The sequence below is a fragment of the Onychostruthus taczanowskii genome, unplaced genomic scaffold (assembly GCF_017590055.1).
Source record: "Onychostruthus taczanowskii isolate IOZ18803 unplaced genomic scaffold, ASM1759005v1 scaffold56, whole genome shotgun sequence".
Lineage (NCBI taxonomy): Eukaryota > Metazoa > Chordata > Aves > Passeriformes > Passeridae > Onychostruthus > Onychostruthus taczanowskii.
In genome coordinates, this window is record NW_024503235.1 from 4,131,862 (window position 1) to 4,152,421 (window position 20,560).

The 20,560-nt window shown below is 46.1% G+C and overlaps 1 protein-coding gene and 1 non-coding gene across 2 annotated transcripts; both read right to left on the reverse strand.

Moving 5' to 3' along the window:
- Positions 1 to 538: 538 nt before the first annotated feature.
- On the reverse strand, positions 539 to 20,372 carry PPP1R8 (protein phosphatase 1 regulatory subunit 8). The gene is made up of 7 exons (XM_041417582.1): positions 20,270 to 20,372; positions 12,387 to 12,447; positions 7,093 to 7,246; positions 6,275 to 6,495; positions 5,558 to 5,702; positions 4,147 to 4,211; positions 539 to 3,095 (listed from the first exon to the last, which is right to left on the reverse strand). Exons 1-7 carry the CDS (start codon positions 20,323 to 20,325, stop codon positions 2,742 to 2,744), a joined length of 1,056 nt encoding a protein of 351 aa, XP_041273516.1. The 5' UTR covers positions 20,326 to 20,372; the 3' UTR covers positions 539 to 2,741.
- LOC121342956 lies at positions 10,536 to 10,700 on the reverse strand. Its single transcript, XR_005953625.1, has one exon.
- Positions 20,373 to 20,560: the final 188 nt, after the last annotated feature.

Genomic DNA, 20,560 nt, shown 5'->3' on the forward strand with positions numbered 1-20,560 from the left:
ACGCTTTTTTTTTTCAAGTCTGCGTAGCTGTTGACTCAGGAAGTCTTGTTGTGGTGGCTTTGTTCCACAGCAGCCTGTGCCTTTTGAGCAAAGCGGGGTGGGGTGGAGTGACAGCCCAGAGAGCCCGGGGCGGCTGAGGGTCTGTGACAGGGGATGGTGCCTCAGCCTGCCCAAGGGCTCTCTCTGTCAGGGGAGCAGGCTGAGCAATGAGAGCAGCAGGCCTGGGCTCTGGAGTACAACTTACAGAGAGGATTATGCCAGAACCAGATAAAACTCGACTCGGAAAACAAAAGCAACCACTGTTCAAAATCCACTGTTCAGTGTCACTTGTGTACCAAAGTGCAGCACGAGGCAGCAGAGCAGGTCACAAGCAAAGCAGCTGGGGCAGCTTTAGGAGCTGCAGCCTGAGGCAGCCCAAGGACAAGGCCTGCAGGGAGAAGGGCACTTTGCCATGGCAGGATCCTCCTGTGAGCCACAGCACGTGGTACAGGCAGCTGTACCAGTGCAGACTGGAACGAATACACTACACTCTCCAACCTGGCAAAATCTGCATTTAATTTACAACATAGTAAAGGTTACAGGTAAAAAGCTCAACAGAAGTGTGAAAAGGCCTATTACATATTACACAAGTGTACAAATGTCTGTACAAAGCCCCTCGATGTTCCTGTCCCCTCGTGGCCAGCTGTGGCCCCTAAGCTCTGAAATAATAAGAGCTGGTTCAGAGTCTGAGAGGAGAAGAGCTTTAAAAAACGAGCAGTGAAGTTTCCCTTGTCAAGAAAAATCTTGCGCTGAGCCACTTGCAAAAAAAAAAAATCCCCAAAACCCCCCAACCCAACCCTCTTCCCCCCAAAATAAAACACAAAAAACCCAAAAGAAAAAGAAGGAAACCTGCTCAACTTTTGTTTGTCCTGACTAGTCTTACTCTAAAGAGTTGCCTTCAGAAAGCAACTGGGTGGGAAATGAAAATTGTAGAGGCCAGACTAAAGAGGAAGAGTTATTGTGGGAGCACTAGGAAGCAGAACAAATGCCCAACAGCTGAACCATCAATGGCAACTTAAACACAGAGCAGCACAGCTGGATCATGGAGCAGGTGCTGAATCCACACAAGGAATAGTCTGAGCTGCATGTGATGGTGTGGGCAGGGAACAGAGCAGTCTCAAGCCATGGCTCTTGTGAGGTGGGCAGCTGCCTGCTGGCACCTCAGGGACATGATAGAAGCAATCACCATGGAGCAGAACTCACAGATTTTGGGGCATCTCTCTGAAATGGGTCTGGTGCATCCAGCATCCCATCTCCCTGGAACACAGCACTGATCCAGCACCATCCAGCATCCCAGCTCCCTGGAACACAGCACTGATCCAGCACCACCCAGCATCCCATCTCCCTGGAACACAGCACTGATCCAGCACCACCCAGCATCCCATTTCCCTGGAACACAGCACTGATCCAGCACCACCCAGCATCCCAGCTCCCTGGAAACACAGCCCAGCCCCAACAACCTGGCACTACCTCCCCAAGTAGCTGCAGTCCTGCACACAGTGAACAGCCAGGTACATGCTCTCATTTCAGTGCACACTTCCTGGATCCCCCAAACAGCAAAGGAATGTGACTTATAGCTGAACTGCATTTAGAGTGTGTACAAAAATCCAGAGTAAACTTAAGAATAAAGCTCTGGCCTTACCTTGCGTAAAGTACAGCCACAGTATGTCTGAGCATGTGAATAATTTTCAAATATAAACCCAAGGAACTAAAGGGCTTGAGCAACAACCCAAGTCCACTGAGAATTCCTATTCTGGCTCTCAGTAGCACTCAATTCTCACCTGCAGCCAAAATATTAGTGTGTGGGGAACACACCGGTCCTCCCAGCTTTTTGTCTTGATGAATCTCATACAGTCAAAACTTAAAAGTTCCATTTGCAAATAAAAATGAAACTATTTAAGTTACAGAGGCCACCAAGTCTGAAAGAAACTCCCCTGTGTTAACTTCACCCTGAGTTATCCAGGGGAGTCACCACGGCACAGTGCACAGTGCCTGATCCTGTTGGATGCCCCGGCTGTTTGCACCCTGTATCCATCCCACAGACCCCACTCTGCAGCACTGAACAAAGCTAAGGAACCCACCTGCTTCCCTGCTTATCCATCTCAGTTCATGGGATGATCTAGTGTTTTATGTGGAAATCAAAACAAGCTGTAGCCAAACTAAAATTAATAATAATAATAAAAAAGACAATGCCCCACATTGGTGAGGTTTTGAAAATATAAAAAATAAAAGCTGACCTATAACTCTGCAAATTCTACAACTCCTTCCAATGGGATTCTGCAAGGCTTGGCCCCACAAACATTTCCTCTTGACAGAGTTGCCCTGCTGTGAGAATGTCCAGCAGGAACAGTGTCACCACAGCAAGCCCAGCACTGAAATACACGGACCTGCAGGGTCATGCCGTAAGTGATAATGAAATTGTGTGACTGCCCCTTTGACTTGTGGATCCAAACTCAGCACAAAGACCTCTGGGACAGTGGTGGCTAAGAAAAGGCTGTAGGGGTTTTGGTTCAAAAGGAGACGGGAGCTGTATTTTTTTTTTTTATAACAGACATATAAAAACATTTGAAGACAGATCTTTAAAGGATATTTCACTCCTCCAATCTTGGTATTACATCTGTTAGGACACTGAAATTTTAAAAAGACGATACCGCACATGAAAAGTTTCTGGAGCTGTAACTCCTACCCTCCCTCGGCCCAGCTCAGATCAGCAGGGACGGGGTCGGCTTCTTGCCCGGCCAGGCCTCCTTGGCGTATTTCTTCTTCTTGGGTTCGTTCACAGCTTCGGGGTTGAAGACAGCGGGGTTTGGAGCTGGGTTCATGTTCACTGTGGAGGGCACAACTGGAGTCAAGTCCACATCGGGGGCGAGGTTGGGGTAGGGCATGGGCAGCCCCCCGATGAGCGCGGTGCCGTGCACGCTGTGGGACTGCGAGCCCGCCTCGTTGTGGGTGGGGGGCAGCCCCCCGTACAATCCTCCGCTGTAGGGGAAGCTCTGCATGCGCCGCGACGCCGACTCGTCCGTGGGCAGCGAGCCCGCGTTCTCCAGGCGCTTCTTCTGCAGACAGAAGAGTTAAAGAGTTATTCACGGAACCATCAACCTGTTTAAACTGGGTGCCAAGACCGTGCCCCCAAGAGGCACCTAAATCTGCCACATACAAAGTGCCAACAGACCACGTTCCAGGCTTTGTCCTACAAGGTTTCCTCTGGGCTCCCTTGAAAACCACAACAATAATTCTTAGATGTGCACAATGCAGGAAGGGAGACAAAAGCTGACGCTCAGGTGTAACTTAGATGAAGTCTGAGTCTTCACCTCCTTTACACTCCTGCCAGTCTTGAGCTCATCCTGAACAAAGACCAAGTAGGTCACAGAATGTCCTGGGTTGGAACAGACCCACAAGGCTCATTGAGTCCAACTCCTGGCCCTGCACACAACACCCCAAGTCCCACCCTGTGCCTGAGAGCATTATAGCACAAAACTTCCCTCCCCCCCAGAAAGGAACTGCAACTTCTAGATCACTTGGGTAATTTTGCTCCTGATCACTGGAATCTTCTCCTGCAGTTTGGTTTATGGAATATTATCCTTCTCCACATGATGTTATTTAGTCTATACCAGCAACGAATGAAATTGCTGTTACACAGTGGCTTAGCTGCTCTGAAGTTGTGCAGATCTTTCTTTTTCCTTGCATATTCCAATTAAATAGAACACTTATCTTGGAGCAAAGCCTAAACCTGATTGTTCTAGTACACAAACATATGAAACATCAAACACAGTATTTAAATAAACTCTCATTTTTCCCTTCTATTTTCTGCATTTCCCACAGTTTTATCTGGAACTAATGCACTAGATTTCTAGAAAGTTTATTTTTGGGAGGAAAAAAACATCACCATTGATCCCATGTGTTATTAAAGAAAAAAGCTAAAGCTGGGTTCAAAGGAAATGCTCAAATTTGCTAAAAATGACAACTGTGAAACACAGACATGACTTCTGCTTAACAATGGAACACCTCCCATGTGGGAGCACTCTGTTTCTAAGGTGCAATTCATAAATCACAAAGTGAGTTCATCAATGTAATGTGCTAATGAGAAAGTCAGGAATCACTCCATACCTTAACAGGCACCACTGCTGTCTGTACCATGTTCCTGAACCGCCCCACAGACGGGTCCACGTCCTCTGCAAAGCAAGAACAGGGATGCCTTCAGTGAGCACAACCAGAGAGCCTCCAGTGAGCACAGAGAGCCTCCAGTGAGCACAGAGAGCCTCCAGTGAGCACAACCAGAGAGCCTCCAGTGAGCACAACCAGAGAGCCTCCAGTGAGCACAACCAGAGAGCCTCCAGTGAGCACAGAGAGCCTTCAGTGAGCACAGAGAGCCTTCAGTGAGCACAACCAGAGAGCCTTCAGTGAGCACAACCAGAGAGCCTCCAGTGAGCACAGAGAGCCTCCAGTGAGCACAACCAGAGAGCCTCCAGTGAGCACATGGCAAAAACCACTTCTGTGGGGTAAAGGAATCTATATCCCAGTAAGCAGAAGTGTGACCAAATAAAAGGAAGAACATCCAGTGGATTTGTCTCCAGGTGGCTCATCCTGGCTTTCCCTCAAATGGAGAATAGGATGAGAGGTTTGGGATCAGACAGGCTGGAGTTTGGGCTGAAAGCTGCTGGTGACAAGGCTCTGCATGTGCTAAAGGCACACACCTGGTCCCCAAAGTCCTTGGGGGGCCTTGAAGCAGGAGTCAGAAGCAATCAGTCTCTGAAAGTCTGGAAAAATTATCTTTTTTTTTGTGATGAGAAAGATAGGTGTTGCATTAGGATGTTCTGAGCACTGAACTGCATCAAGTTATAAATCAAAATCGTTGTGCTGGGTGTCAAAGGAACCATCTCCACACTGTATTTCAAAATACCTGTTCATTAATTAGCTGCTCTTATTAACAGGAATATTATCCAAATAAAGTATGATTGATAAGAATGCCATTAATACAGAACAGCTAAGGGAGAAAAAAAAGACTAATGTGGAATTGGATACATCTTCAAATGCATCAGTTTGAATGAGGATTAGGGATGACTTGGTTCACATGTGCAGAAGTAGCAAAAAGCTACTCTGAGCTAGAGACATCCCAGAGGCAACAGGTAAAGAAAGCATTGAAGGAGAGGTGAAAAACAGAATAAGTTCTGTTCCCATTCTAAAGAGGCTCTAAAGAGGGCAAAAAATGTAAACCACCTTCCTACTTTTGGACCCATGCCATTTCTCCAGTATCTGACAGAGTACTGAACAATGAAGCTGAGTTTGATATCCCCATCCTGCTCAGAGCTTGCAGTTATTTTACAGGTAGAACAGAAAAAACAGAAAGAGCTCCCAGACTTCAGTGAGATGTGGTGGCAGCTTGTGAAATAGCAGATCCCAAATATTGACTGCCAAATTTATCTTCTCCTTATCCATGTGCACCCATGAGGAATCCCTATGAGCACACTGGAAGGAGGTCCTGAGGGGCATCAGCTGAGGATTAAAGCAAGCTCCTTACCCGGATTGATGATCTCATCATCGTCACTGAACGTCACTCTGGAGTTCTTCCGTTTTCGCTTTGGCCTCTGGATGTCCAAGTTCCCTTCCTCAATGGTCAGTGTGGAGATCCTTTTGTTGTGGGCTGTATTAAACTCTGTCAGATTCTACAGCAAATTTAGAAACAAATGAAGTCTGATTTAATCACACGACTGTGCACATCAGAAGACCACAGGACATTGTTTAGTTTCAAGTTCACTGTTAGATTTATGAACCTGATGATCTTAAAGGTCTTTTCCAATCTAAATGATTCCATGACTAAGCAAACAAGGGGGGAAGGCTGTCCTTGCTGGAAATGCCATCAAGGCAGTGTGCCATCATACTTGTGGTGTTTGTGAGGATCCCAAGGACGAGATGAGAATCTGACTCCAAGTTCTCAGAAGGCTGATTTATTATCTTATGATATTATATTAAAGAATGCTATACTAAAACTATACAAAAGAAAGAGAAAAGATACACCAGAAGGCTTGACAAGAATGAATAATAAAAACTCGTGACTCCTCAGAGCCTTGACACAGCTGGACCATCATTGGTCACCAAATTAAAACAATTCACATGCTGGATAAACAATCTCCAAATCACACTCAAAGCAGCAAAACAGGGAGAAGCTGAAGCTTCCCAGGAGAAGAAATCCCATCGAAGGGATTTTTCAGAAAATATCATGGTGACATATACTCACGTCCAGTTCTGTCTCCTCCTCTGGCAGCCCCAGCAAACCCTTCAGCTCCTCATCCTCACCACCCATCTTCTCATCCCCCTTCACTGCTGAGGGCAGCGTCTGCGGCTTCTCTCGCAGCGTGTACGCGCGCGTGGAGGCGCCGAAGGAAACCGTGGAGTCAATGGGGATCTGCTGGGGTTTGTGAGCTTCCAAACGGATGTGGCCCAAGAACGTGCCATGTGCTGAGGACATCAACATGCAAAACAGGCTGTTGAGCTTGGGATCAAGGTATTCCAGTTCAAGTTTGAGAATCTCAGGAACAGTAACAATTGTTCCAAGGTACAAGGCACTGAGGTACTGCTGAAAGCATCAGCTGTGTAGACCCACCATCTCACAAAGTGAGATAACACACACCAGAAGTCCTGAAAAAATCACTGGAAATAAACTACAAACACCTTTTACCTTCTGTATTCCTGCAGGTCCCAATGTACTGTTTGGACAGTGCAAAAAAAACACCTGACAGGTTTTAGACCTTGGGAAATCACCCTCAAAAGACAAGGCTTCACTAAAATTGTGACGGGAAGGTCAAGACACTTTCCTCCTCTCTTCTGGCCTTTTACAAGTTAGAAATGCTTGAAACACCCAGTGAGGCAGCTGTAGGCTGACTGGAGCAAACATTCCTTTGCCCTAACCCTTGTCTTTCCCTACAATGCAATTTCAAATTATATCCATTTGCCCACAGTGCAGACAACAATGGAAAGGGAAAAAGTGTCTCAGATTCAGAATGTTTAAGCACTGAAGTATAGCTCTTCTGTCTGGTTAAATGCCACACTACTTACTGCTGTTCAGATCTATGAGGAAAACCCTCTTGAGATGTTTGTGATAGACCAAGGCAGCATGGACCCGAGAGCAAGACTGGTGGTCAATGGTAAAATCACACAGATCAGGATTTCTCCCAAAGAGATAGTATTTCTTCTCATCAATGATGAGTTTCTGAGGTAGAATATCAAACAGAGAAGCATATTAGACTCCTAGAATCTTTTGGATCTTCCTGAAAAAAATTCAAGAACATGAATAAATAGAGCAAATTCAAGACAAAGCATCAACAGCTCATCAATATTTCAGTTTAGTCTGGCACTGTTAAACACATAAACTCAAGTCTGCTCTTTATAAAATCAGAACAGCTGAATATGGGAGAGTCCCAGTTATTCACTTCTTCAGCAGCCAGCACTGGACATTCTGGGGGACAGCACTCTTCAAAGCATTAGACTACCTCACACAGGAGATTTTCTCTGACATCTGCTCCCAGAGATTTTAACACATTCCTTGACGGATGAACTCAGGCTTTGTCTAAGACAGGAACCCGTGCTTGGTGATCTCCAGTCTGATACAGGACATCAAAATTATACTTCTGTAGAGAAACGGGCCTACAGGAGATTTCAGACCTCTGGTATAAAGGGGCAAAACTATACTGAGTATGTGCTGTGATCTGAATCTGTATTAGTCTATTAAAGTAAACCATTAATTTCAGGTATTTCTTCTTTATTGATCTAGTTCTAATATCTTCTTTAAAAAATATCGCACAACTCTTAATATTAGTTATATAAACATCTAAATAAAGTGAGGGACATGTTGACCAAGTCCTACAGTATTTCTGTTACCAGATGGTGTGGTTAAAGGAATCCTTGCAGCACCTGAATGCTGCAGTACCGAGCAGGGCATGTGCAGAACCTTCTCACTGCATCCCAAGAACTTCATCTAATCTGTAATTTCCGGCTCCAGCTGCACGAGGCAAAGGCTGCCTGCACATCACATATCTGTTAACAGGCTTCTCCTGCCTTTTGAAACATTTACCAAAGCCCACACGTTTCAACAGCATCATCCAGGGAATGCTGACACATCTTCCATTGAAAAACCCACATGTTGGTTCAGGAGAGCACTGCTTCCAAGAGACTGTCTGAGATGAACTAACATTCTCTGCCTGCTTGACCATCTGGATTTCTCCCCTGCCTCCCTGCATTCCCAGCTATTCAATCCTCTCCTCTATCCCACTGCCACGTGTCTGAGCAAAGCTTTTGGCTTGCAAAGCCTTTTTTTCCCGTGTTCATCTCCCCCCATTTGGGTGGCCTGGATCAGCCTGCCTTTGGCACGTCCCAGCAGCTCCACTGGGTTCCAGGCACTGGGTGGGTGATGCCAAGGATCTCCCTCTCTGGCAGCAGCATTCCAGCCAAGCAGATGTTTGCTCCTCCCTTTGCCAGGTACAAACCAGTTACAGCTCAGCTCCAAGCAGCCAGTGTGTGGCCAGGCCCAGGGGGCTGGGGGATTCCTGAGCTGTCAGATGACACAAGGAGCACCCACAGTCACTGGCTCTGGGGCACCACCAAGTCAGACAGAAAATAAGGAGACAGACTGGAACAAGATGCAGTATTTGTACTCCCCTGCTTCACCTGTGAGGACAAAAATCCCATCATGGACCTCAGCTTCTACTGCAGATCACCTTGCCAATCACATCTATTCACCTACCTAGCAACTCTGTTTTTAGCACTGCTACAGTCACGTGTCACTTCCCTGCTGTTTTCTTTTCCCTGATTTTTTCCCCCGTACAGATGCTGTATATTTTCCATGTTGGATTTTCCAGCATTCTACTGAATATCTGTCAGCCCCCATGCTGCAAGTTCTCATCATTTGGTATTGAGTAACAAGCATTTATTTCTGCATGTTTAAAAGAATTAACTGAACAACCTGACTCCACACTTGTATGCATCATGACAATTTTATGATTGATTGGTCCCTTAGATAATACTCTGTTAAATGTCTTATTTTCCCCCTAACCCAAGGTATACAATTAAAGCATCAGTTCATGACAGCAACTGCTTTGTGAAATCTACTGACTAACATATTTTGGCCTGCCATCTTAAAAAAAGAGCATTTAGGTGATCAAGGTGTGCATACTTATCAGCTCTGACACCCACTACTCAACCAAGTAACTTCTAAACCTCTGGCCAGTTTCAAGCAGCACTACAAGATTATTAAATTTCAAGCAATTCTGTGGAACAAACAGCTAGATAGAATGATAGTTCCATCAGTCCCCACAGTGATACACAGGCTGGCAGAAAATCCCAGAGTGCCAATACCTAGATTTCAACCCCCCAAAAAATCTTTGTGAGTCCACACCTCATTTAATAAGGCAGCAATGACAGCTCAATTGGCAATTCACCTGTAAGGACATGGTCTATTGACAAATGAAGTGCAAATGCAAAATGCAAGTGATTTTCCTCCATCTGAGAGATGTAAAACATGCAGGTGTCTCCCCTGAATTGGTTTGTCTGGGGCAGAGCAATGCATCTCAAAGCCTCAGAATATTCAGATTAAAACCACGAGAAATCACTATATTGAGTTTATTGGGTTCTGCTCTCACCTGGCCACTTTATCAGCACTTTCTGTCTCTTCACAAATGCTGGTTTTCACAAGACCTCCAGTTAACCAGAAAGTATAAGCCACAGATGAAGAGTTTAAACTAGTATGTAGTCTCCTCAATCCTTTGTGGTAGAATTTTATTTCATTTTTTAATTCCACCTGCAAACAGACCCCTCCACTTCCTCCCTGAAAGCTCTACATGTCAGTGTGCCTTTGTGAGGCTTCTCCTTGCATTTCTTGACCATAATTTCATGAGTCTTACTGGTATTTTCCCTTTAGATTAGAGTTGTTTCATCCAGCTGTTGATCCAAGAACACCATAACTGTTTGTTACACCACATCTTTTGAGGAGCCCTAATTAGGTTTTCTGGGGATTTAATTTCCCAGCATTGGATTTATATCCCATAATCTGCAATTTCTTACTCATTTGGTCTAGCACTCTGACTCTTCCCATGCTCAACACCTTTGCACTAGTGAATTCCATGATTCCACACTCTAAAAAAAATGAGTATTAACTTTTCCTTTTATTGCAAATTTGAAAGTAAGTCTTACATAAACACAGCTCTGACACCAAGTGGAAGCTGAATTATTCCTCCACAAACACTGATCAGCTCTGCAAGCAGTTACCTCACAATTTCAGTTTCCATAAAAACTGATCAAACCATTTCTCATTCTCGCCCACAACTGAAACCAAAAGCATCCTTTAAGTTTTCATCTGCACCTGTTACACACAAACAATACTGCCCTGACCGGGCAGCACTTCCAAGAGATTTTGCAAAGACACAAACTCATGGAAGTTACTGCAATAAATCATCAACAGAGAAGATATTTTATTGCCTTTAATTCAAGACAACGTTTCCAAAACGTTCTGTGCCTCTGAGCTATAACCCAGTGTCTTTCTTCACACACTGAGCTTAAACACTGCATGGCTTGTTCTGCTGTTGCACTTTGCAGACCCAGCAATCACAGGGTGACCCTCAGGCCTCTGCACGAGGCTGGGACACTGATGGCTCGGTTAGTATCAAGTGCTCAACAACCCACAGGATTTAACAATGCTCCTCCTTGGTTATTGCTGGCTACCAGAAAAGACAAAACTGAAAAACTCTCTGCCACCTGTATTGAACAGGGAAACACAAGGATGGCATCCAAGCACTGTTTAGCTCAATGCTAGAGGATCTTGCAAGAATCTTTAAATGAGTGGAACTTGCTGGCAATGGTGCCTACCAGCAGCAGTTTTTCCTTCTAGACAGAGAACAGAAGGAGCTGCGGAAAACATGTGAGGGAAAACACCATGGTGGCACCAAGGGCAGGGGAGAAGGAGGGGAGGAGGTGCTCCAGGTGCTGGAGCTGAGACTCCTCTGCAGGCTGTGGTGAGACCATGGTGAAACATGGTGCCCCTGTAATCCATGAAGTCCATGGGGGATGCAGAGATCCACCCACAGCCTGTGGGGATCCATGGGGGATGCAGAGATCCACCCACAGCCCCTGGGGATCCATGGGGGATGCAGAGATCCACCCACAGCCCCTGGGATCCATGGGGAATGCAGAGATCCCACAGCCCATGGGAAAAGGGCTCACACTGGAGCAGGTGGATGCCAGAGAAAGCTGTGATCCAGTGAATGGAGAGAGAGGGCCTTTTGCTTCCAAACTAGAGCAGCCCAGCCTTAAAAGACTGCACCCCATGGATGAGTGACCCACACCACAGCAGTTTTGGGAAGAATGTTTGCCCCTGGGAGGGACCCCATGGCACAGCAGAGAAAAGACTCCTCTCCCTGAGCAAACAGAAGATCTCAGGTGATGAGCTGACCAAAACCCCCACACCCTCACCAAATCTCCCTGCGCTGTCAGTGGGAAAGAGGGAGGGGCTGGGGAAAAAAAAAGGTGTTTTAAAGGCTTATTTTACTTCTCATTATCCTCCTCTGACTCTGTTGATAATACATTTACTTTATACCTTTAAATCTGAACCTGTTTTGCCCTTAGAGTGGTTTTTTTCTCCCAACCCTTATTTCAACTCATGAGCCCTTCATTAATTTTTCCCCCTCTCCTCTGCCCAGCTGTAGCAGGAGAAGATAAGTGAATGACTTTTGTGCCTGGCATTTGGCCAGTATCAAACCACTACACCCAGAAACATTTCTGTTTCAGTCAGCTTCAAGTTAGGAGTCTCTCCACACTGAAATACATTCACTGGTTTGGGTTCTCTCTGTCAACAATGGTAAACAGATTTTATTTTTTACTTTTAGTGTGATATAAGACAAAATATGAAACAGAGAATGAGGTGGTGCTGTAATAAAAATAACTTGCTGTATCTGTGCTGATCACAACACTGTTCATAGATCCTGAATGTGGGAGGAAAAATCAAATCAAACTGTATTTTATACTGTAGGACAGAGCAGCACTCTTGCAAAATACTGGATGCCTGGGTAATCTGACTGTAATGCAAAATAAAAAAATTACCTGACCAGACAGGTTTCTCAAACAAGCAGTACAAAGGGAAGAGGTTTAACTGATGGAAGCCCTGCATGGCACGAGGCTGCCTTGCACAGACAAGGGAAAAGTCACTTCATTCATTGTTTCAGAGGAAAAAAAATGATTTGAAGATAACGAATACATGAGAGAAAGGAAATACTTATGAGTAAGTGTGGAAAATGACAGGGAATGTTCTGCTGCTGGTGCCTACGTACATGATACACCAAATCCATCAAACCCTACTTCCATACCTCAATGAGTTTGTCTCCTTTGACTACATCCAGATGTAAGCCAGGTGGTGGTTTCCCTGCCCTGAAAAGAAAAGGAAAAATATAGTATCAAAACATTTAATAAAAATTTTATTAGTATTAGAGCTGCTTGAGCTACAGACCAAACCTACACAAATGTAAGCAGAAGTATTTTGGGGAAAATATGAAAATCTCTTAATTTTCTTTTCCCTGCAGATTCCTTCTGACAACACAGAAACCAGGATTTTTTATGGTAAGAGTGAAGGTAACAGGACATGAAGCATCTCAAGCTTCACCTCTCCAGGTGAAAACCTCTGATTTACACAATTATCAGAGCAAGTCCTGAGAGTACATGGTAAGAGGCAGGCAACTAGAGATGGGGACAGGCTGGGACTGTTTGCTGAAGAGCTCTGTTTCCTCATGTCACCCTCAAAACATCAATCTCTACCCTTGGCTGCTGAGAGGAATAGAAACTTCTACCACCCTTCCCCTCTAGGATGGTGATGGCAAAAACCTCAAAGGGGCTCTGCACACACCTGCAGTATTACATACACAGCAATAGCCAGTGCTCCTCCACACTCACCTGTGATCACAACACAGGGAACACAGGACAGGCTGCAGTCCCAGAGGGACCCTTTGGCAGCACAGTCCTGCCCCATCACATTCCACACAAAGAGCAGCCCCACTGCTCCTGCTCTGGAGCAGACTCACTTGTCAGCAGTGCCATTCCCACCTGGCAGAGGGAGCACAGAGGCCTGAGGGACTCAGCAGATCACAGCAAGACAAGGCCAGCACAGGGGTGAGCTCAGGGGGTAGCAGGAACATGCTGGGCACCTACAGTGCTCAAAGCCAGGACCCTGCTGTGCCACCTGCACCACACAGGATCCCTTGGATCTTGGCAGCAAAGGATCTTTTTCTGCTCAGAGATCTCAGAATCTGCATCTCTAGGACTTCCTCACAGGTAACACCTCTGCTGCTTGTCTCTAAGGCTGGACCAGCTTTCCAGGCAGCAGCAGTGACCTAGTTCTTGGCTGCACTGCTGCCCTGCTGAGGAACTCTGCAGAGATCATGTTCCCATTCTGCTCAGTGCATGAGGCAGCCCAGGGAACAGTGACAATGGGCAGTGATGTTCTTAGGGTGGCTGGAGAAGAAAGAAAGGTCACTGGTAGCTGAAGTTGTTTGAAGGGGTTAAACACAGATGTTCATGTTTTTGGGGAGTGCCTTACATTTATTGGTTTCTTCTGTGCTGCAAGGTCAGCTCCCCTCAGTAATTTCATGTAAGAACACAGTCTCCTGTTATTTCTACTTCACTTCTTTCCCAGGCATTTTCCTTTCTTGTTTCCAATCCATTACACCAGCCTGCCCAGATCTCTCTGCCCTTTCTGAGTTGACCACTTGGGACTTTCACAAGCTTTCTTGTCAGGCCCTTCTCAAAGACTGTGGATACACCACCCTAACAAGTATAGGGTTAATACTGACTCCTGTTGTTTCAGATGAACAAAGAGCAGCAGCAAAAGCAGAGGATGCTAAACTCCAGCACAAGTGGTAACTTCACCAGTGGGATGGGATTATGGTGATGTAGGGCAGACCAGCAAGCAGAAATGCTCCCAAAGGTGGGACACAGTCTGTGTGATCAGCTGCAGTCCCTCCAGCACAGGCAGGGAAGCTCCTCTTAGGTACTGCTTGAGCCACCTACAGCCAGGCTACACCTGAGCACTGCTGTCTGCCCCTGTGCTCCCTGCACATCTCAGAGCTCAGTTTTCACTGGAACACAGGTTACTTTCATGGATTCCTGTCTACTTCTCAGTATTCCCTCTTTCTGCCTCTGAGCACTGGAAAACTTGTTTTCCCCCCTTCCTCTGAAATTGCCAAGTTCTGGTTGCTCTGCAACCCAACTTTTGGTAATTTTCACACACCAGCCTTGCTCTGATCAAACAACAGCTACTTCCCCAAATTATTTTTTCTCTTTCCAAATAGGTAAACCTTTCAACAAATTCATTCTACAAGTCTCCTTCTTACTCAGTCTGGCCTCTGCTTTTCCTTTCAGTGATCTCTTCCTGGATACTCAATGGTCAGCCTGTCTAACACATTTTAGCAACTCCCTCCCTGAACTTGTCAGGTTACAGGAGAGTCCCCAGCAGCTCCAGCACAGCTGAATCCTGGCTGATGGTCTTGTTTTGCTACATACCAGCTCTGCTTTTTCACTGCCCCCTCTACTTTTAGTTTCATTCTTGCTCTTCTTTTTACTCTGCCTCTACCCTCAACTTTATTTTCAACAGATAAACCAAGCTCAGCAGTATTACAAGGCAGTGCCTTCAGCTGTCAATTAAAGTGCTAGAAAAATCTACCTATTCTCTGGCTTCTTTTGGACTGTAGAGAATCCTTTGTAGGCAGTATTTCCCCCTTCTATCTATTCCTGCATAACACTGAACACAGGAAGGTTGTAAATACTGATTATGATACCATGAAAACAAATTCAAAGGAGTAATTTCTGATAGAAAACTCCTTTGGAACATTTTAAGTCAATGTCACAGCTCAGGCTGCCCAAGTTAGATACCCTGAAAAGCCTTTTAATGAGAAAAAGTAGAAAGATTGTTCAGTTTTATATTCAAAACTAATTGGCTCCACAGCCACCAAAGATCAGAAGTATTTGGATCTGGAAGTATCAGTCACCCTTCACATGCTCTGCCCCATCAGACCTCTCACCTCATGGATCAAGGAGTAAAACATGAAAGGATATCTCTTGCACAAATCTCCTAGAAGAAAGTGTTAGAAAGCTGGCCTTACGCTGTTACAGGAGAGCAGTTTTTTTCCCAATTTATGCCCAATGTTAAAAAAGTCCTTTTCCACTAAACTAATTCCACTAAGTGCTAAAATATCCACTAAACTAATTTTCCTACACTGTTCTGAAGGGTGAAGAATTACTTGAGGTCAGCAGATTGTCCTCTCTACAGAACACAAAGAGCCCTTAGCACTGCCCAAGGCCAACACTCTCCTATCACCACTTGGCTCCAGCACAATGCTTGTGTTTGAAAATGAGAAAAAAGCAATTTTTTTTCCAGATGGTGCATCACAGTCCCCAGTGCCTCCCCAGGGCAGCATCCTGCAAGTGACCTACCTGAAAATAACACCTGCAAATGCACTGTGTGGTGGTCACTAGTTGAGTGAGTTTGATTGAGACCCAGGATGCTCTGACTGTCTCCTGCATCCTGAAACTCCTGGGGGGGATGTGAGGCCTTCGAGAGAATTAACAGAGCTGACTGGCAAGGAGAACAGGAGCATTCCCAGCTTGGGATTCCCCACAGCAGCTGCACACGTGGATTTGCTGGCCTCACAGAAGACATCAACTGCTTACAATGATCAGCAGTTAAATATTTACAAGGGATACCACTGAACAAAACCAGGTTCCAGCACAGATTTTTAAAAGATCTACATAACTACAAGCAAATACATCTTTCCTCTGTACTAGAAACAGAAAACTGTGTTTCCTTACTTTCTCCACCTCATGCTCCACAGGCCAGGCCATGTCTCTGTAACAAAGATAAAGCATTTTGGAAAAGAAGGACAAGGCCATTAGCACTTTGGAATGTGCCAAGTAAGAGAACTGAAGTTTTACAAATCAGGATCCCTTCTACAGTGCAGATTCAATGCTGACATGCCAGCAGGGTTATAATATCTATATCCAGCTGAAACTAAGCAGCCTGACTGATGTAAAACACTATAAAAAAATCTGGAATTATTGCTATTAAGGACATAGATAGCACAGCCATAATTCTATTGTGTTAGTTTAAAATTAGGTCAATTATTTGGGTTTCTAAACAGGGACTCAGAAGCTAAATTTAGCCACTTCCTAAAAATCATGGCCTCTGTGACTCATGTACACACCTTCATGCCCAACTTCAAGGACAGGGTGGAATTTGCAGAACTCTGGAGCTCATACTCTCCAGAAATCTGTGTAAAAGCATCACCAGGAATAGCCAGTTCTTGGCCGAAGAGACTAAAGAGAAACAATTTGTGCCTTCAAACAAACTATTCCTAATGTATGTTCATTCCAGGACAAACCTGACATCCCCACAAGTGATGTGTCAAAGAGAGTAAAGAAAGAGTCACAATTCCAAATACAAGTTACACTGGGACAAAAGGACAGGCAGGCAGTATCCACTAAACATCTGATGGTCACTTTGAAACTATACACCAGATAACCTGTACCTCAGAGAAATCACTTTTACTACCTAAAGCCAGCTCAGAAGGTTTGCAAAAGCCTTTATCAAACTAAGATGTGTAATTGCTACCTAAAGACATTTTCTGATTTCATGGAATGGCTAAATTGCAATCTACAGTAAGTACTGGCACCCTCTTTATGCAAACTGTAAATGCACAGCCCAAATCTTGGCTAACACGTACACAGGAGTTACAGCACATGCAGAAACATGCTCTGGCATCAGCAAGGTGGCAACCACTGCTTTTCATCTGTCTTAAGTTTAGCTGCTGGAAACACAAGGAAAGAAAGAATAAATATTGTATGGCTTATGAAGAAGCAACCTATAACAACACAAGAACTGAATCAAAGCCACAACTACATTGGATGGACACAGGAGTTACAGCACATGCAGAAACATGCTCTGGCATCAGCAAGGTGGCAACCACTGCTTTTCATCTGTCTTAAGTTTAGCTGCTGGAAACACAAGGAAAAGAAAGAAAGAATAAATATTGTATGGATTATGAAGAAGCAACCTATAACAACAAAAAACTAAATCAAAGCTACAACTTACGTTGGATGAAAAGTGGGAATTTCAGTGCAGAAGTTTTTTCTGGACATGGGGTACTCAGATACTATCCAAATTATGGAAGAAGAGGTAAAATGATAGAGGCAAACCTCAAAACAACTCAAAACTACTCCTTTTGATTATATCTAAGATGTATTTCTCATATGATTGGTGTCCACAAGGCCCAGCCAGCTTTCCTTAGAGGCAGGAACATAAATAGATAGGTAAAGACTGTGATTTGGATTTATGAAGAAGCAACCTATAACAACACAAGAACTGAATCAAAGCCACAACTACATTGGATGGAAAGTGGGAATTTCAGTGCAGAAGTTTTTTCTGGACATGGGGTACTCAGATACTATCCAAATTATGGAAGAAGAGGTAAAATGATAGAGGCAAACCTCAAAACCATGGGCAACAACTTAAAGGCAAGGAAAAAAACTACTCCTTTTGATTATATCTAAGATGTATTTCTCATATGATTGGTGTCCACAAGGCCCAGCCAGCTTTCCTTAGAGGCAGGAACATAAATAGATAGGTAAAGACTGTGATTTGGATTTTAATAGAGGTTGAGGAGACTGAAGATTATTCACTACAGAGGAATCTGCTTCTGACTGTGAAGACTCTTTGCAACTCCATGCTCTTGGTCACCCAAAACTCTTGGAATGAAGCCCTACAATGCTGCCTGTACAGGAGACTTTTTGGTGCTTGTGTAAGACCAGGTTCCCTGCAGGGTGTCTTTATATCCTCTGAAACCAAAGCTTTGAGTAACAGCACTGTTGGTCCAAGCCTGCTCCTGCAAACCACCTCCAGGCTGGAGAATCCTAGCTGGGGAAGGCCCAGACTGGTTCCACACCACACCTGTGCACTCTTTGGTTGGCTCTGAAAGGAACAAATCCTTTAAAACCATGAGCTGGAAGCTGCAGCTCAGCAGATGTCAGCAGAAGGCATCCAGAGCTTCAGCATGAAACATACTCTACTCGTTTAGCAGAAGAGACAAATTACCAGAACAAATAAATGCACCTGGCAGGAGAGCTCCTCACTTCCACCAAGGGGTGAGGCCATGGTTGTCAGCACTCAGCACCACCCAACACTTCCCATTTTGGGTTCACTGCTCAGAACACAAACACTGGGGCTGGAAGCTCTCCAGGCTGCCTTCCTGCTAGCTCACTTTTTAATTTTTCCTCTTTTGAAACAGGTTTTGGGTTTCAAAAGCAGCATTAAGGAAAAACACAAAGCTTTCACTGGTGTCAGCTGCCATGTCTGCACGTGCCAACTGGACAAGATGAAATTGTCTCAGGCACTCCTTTACTTCACAGCTACAAACACACAAAAAATGGTCCCTAAAACCATCACAATGTGCAAACATACAACAGAGTCCAAGAGAAAATAAAAAGTTTCTTTACAACGTACAAGGAAACAGTCCAGAGAGGAACTCTGCTGTACCCAAGAACTATTTTGGAATATTACTGTAAAAAGACATTCAGGTTGCAATAAGTGAATTACAAAAAAACCTTAAAAATGTGAGAACAGAACAGGAGCTAGCACCCAAACATGTCCCCCTGACATGTTTGGATCATCCAAACCCCCCCTGGGTTTGGATCATCTCCCAGATCCCACCTCATTTCTCATCCAGCACAACAGATTGTGCTTCAGAACCAAACCAGGGCAGGGACACAGGGAAACTCTGTCAGACCCTGCTGAAGACACAAACCAGGTACTGAAGAGGCCCTCACAGTTACAGGTGTTACAGTTCTCTCCTCCACATGGGATTTCTTTTGGAATTCTTCTGCAATAGCATGCAAACCACTGAGACTGAGCATTTTACAAGCTGTGTTTCCCCAGCTCCTCCATCCACAGCTTTCAAAGGTACAAGTCATTCCAATTTACCATGGAATATATAAGCATATTGTGGTTTTTGTGTACAAAAACACTAGGGGGAAAAAATGGATGATACTTCAAATTTCAAGCTGAATATCCACAATAATCTTTGGCTTCATCTGGTTTATTTTGTCATCATCTCATGGAACACCATCCTGTCTCGTGTAGATGTTTATTGCTGTGTATGTTCAACACAAATAAGACCCTAAAATGCAATTCTCTTCCATGAGAAGGTGAAATGGCTTTACCAACTAAAGCAGGCACTTAAAAACCAGCTCTAAATTACAACACATCAGCGCTGTCACAAAGCACTGAGAGCTACAACACAGCTGGGTGAGCAGGGACAGCCTGGGCTCTGCAGGGACAGGCAGGGCTGGACCACACAACCCCAGCTCTCAGGTGCCGTGGGCTGCTTGTGGGATTTAAAATACCACAGTACCCATCCCAGAGCTCCTTTACCCATCCCATCCCAGAGCTGCTGTACCCATCCCAGTGCTCCTGTACCCATCCCAGTGCTCCTGTACCCATCCCATCCCAGAGCTCCTGTACTCCTGTACCCATCCCAGAGCTCCTTTACCCATCCCATCCCAGTGCTCCTGGACCCATCCCAGAGCTCCTTTACCCATCCCAGAGCTCCTGTACCCATCCCATCCCAGTGCTGCTGCACCCATCCTATTCCATCCCATCGCTCCGGCACCCATCCCATCCCAGTGCTCCAGTACCCATCCCATCCCATCCCATCCCATCCCTCCGGCACCCAAAGGAGGCAGGAGAGCCACGATCTCTTCAGCGACGATCAAATGAAGAAGGGCACGCTGACGGCAAGCTCTGCTCCCGGCAGGAGGGCACACAGGAGCTTTTCAGGGCTCCCTTCACCGCGGGCTCTCCCGCCCCTCACCCAGCGCCAGGCACGGTGCCGGTGCCGCTCCTGCAGCACCCCACTCAGCCCTGCCTCCTGACCTCAAGCGGATAAAAACCCCAGCCTAGTTTCAAGCTGACGGATCTCCCGTAGCGGACACACCCCCTGAGCAGGATATTTAATTCCTACCGCAGCACGGATTCTGTCTGAGCTCTCGGGAAAAGCCTCGGCACCCCTGGGAGGCCCCGGGCCCCTCGCGGCGCTGTCGATGGCGGCACCCGAGGGCCGCGCCCGGACCCCGCCGGCCCGGCCAGCACTCTGCGGCCCCGGGGAGCGCGGCCCCGCGCCCCTCATGGCCCTCATGGCCCTCGGCCGCTCACCAGCTCGGGCACTCGAACAGAGACCCGCCGCCCGCCGGCGCCGCGCTCGCCGCCATCTTGGCTCTGCCCCATTCAGCCGCCGCGGGGCACCATGGGAGGCACGGATCGGCGCGCGGCGATCCCGGCGTGCCCCGCGCGCCGCCGGCGGGGGGTGGGGCGGGGCAAAAATCAGGCCCCGCCCCGATTGAATGGCCCCGCCCTCGTCCGGCTCCGCGCGGGAGCTGCGGGCAGCGCCGGTACCGACCCTGGAACGCGGGGACACCCCCGGCACCGACCCTGGAACGTGGGGAC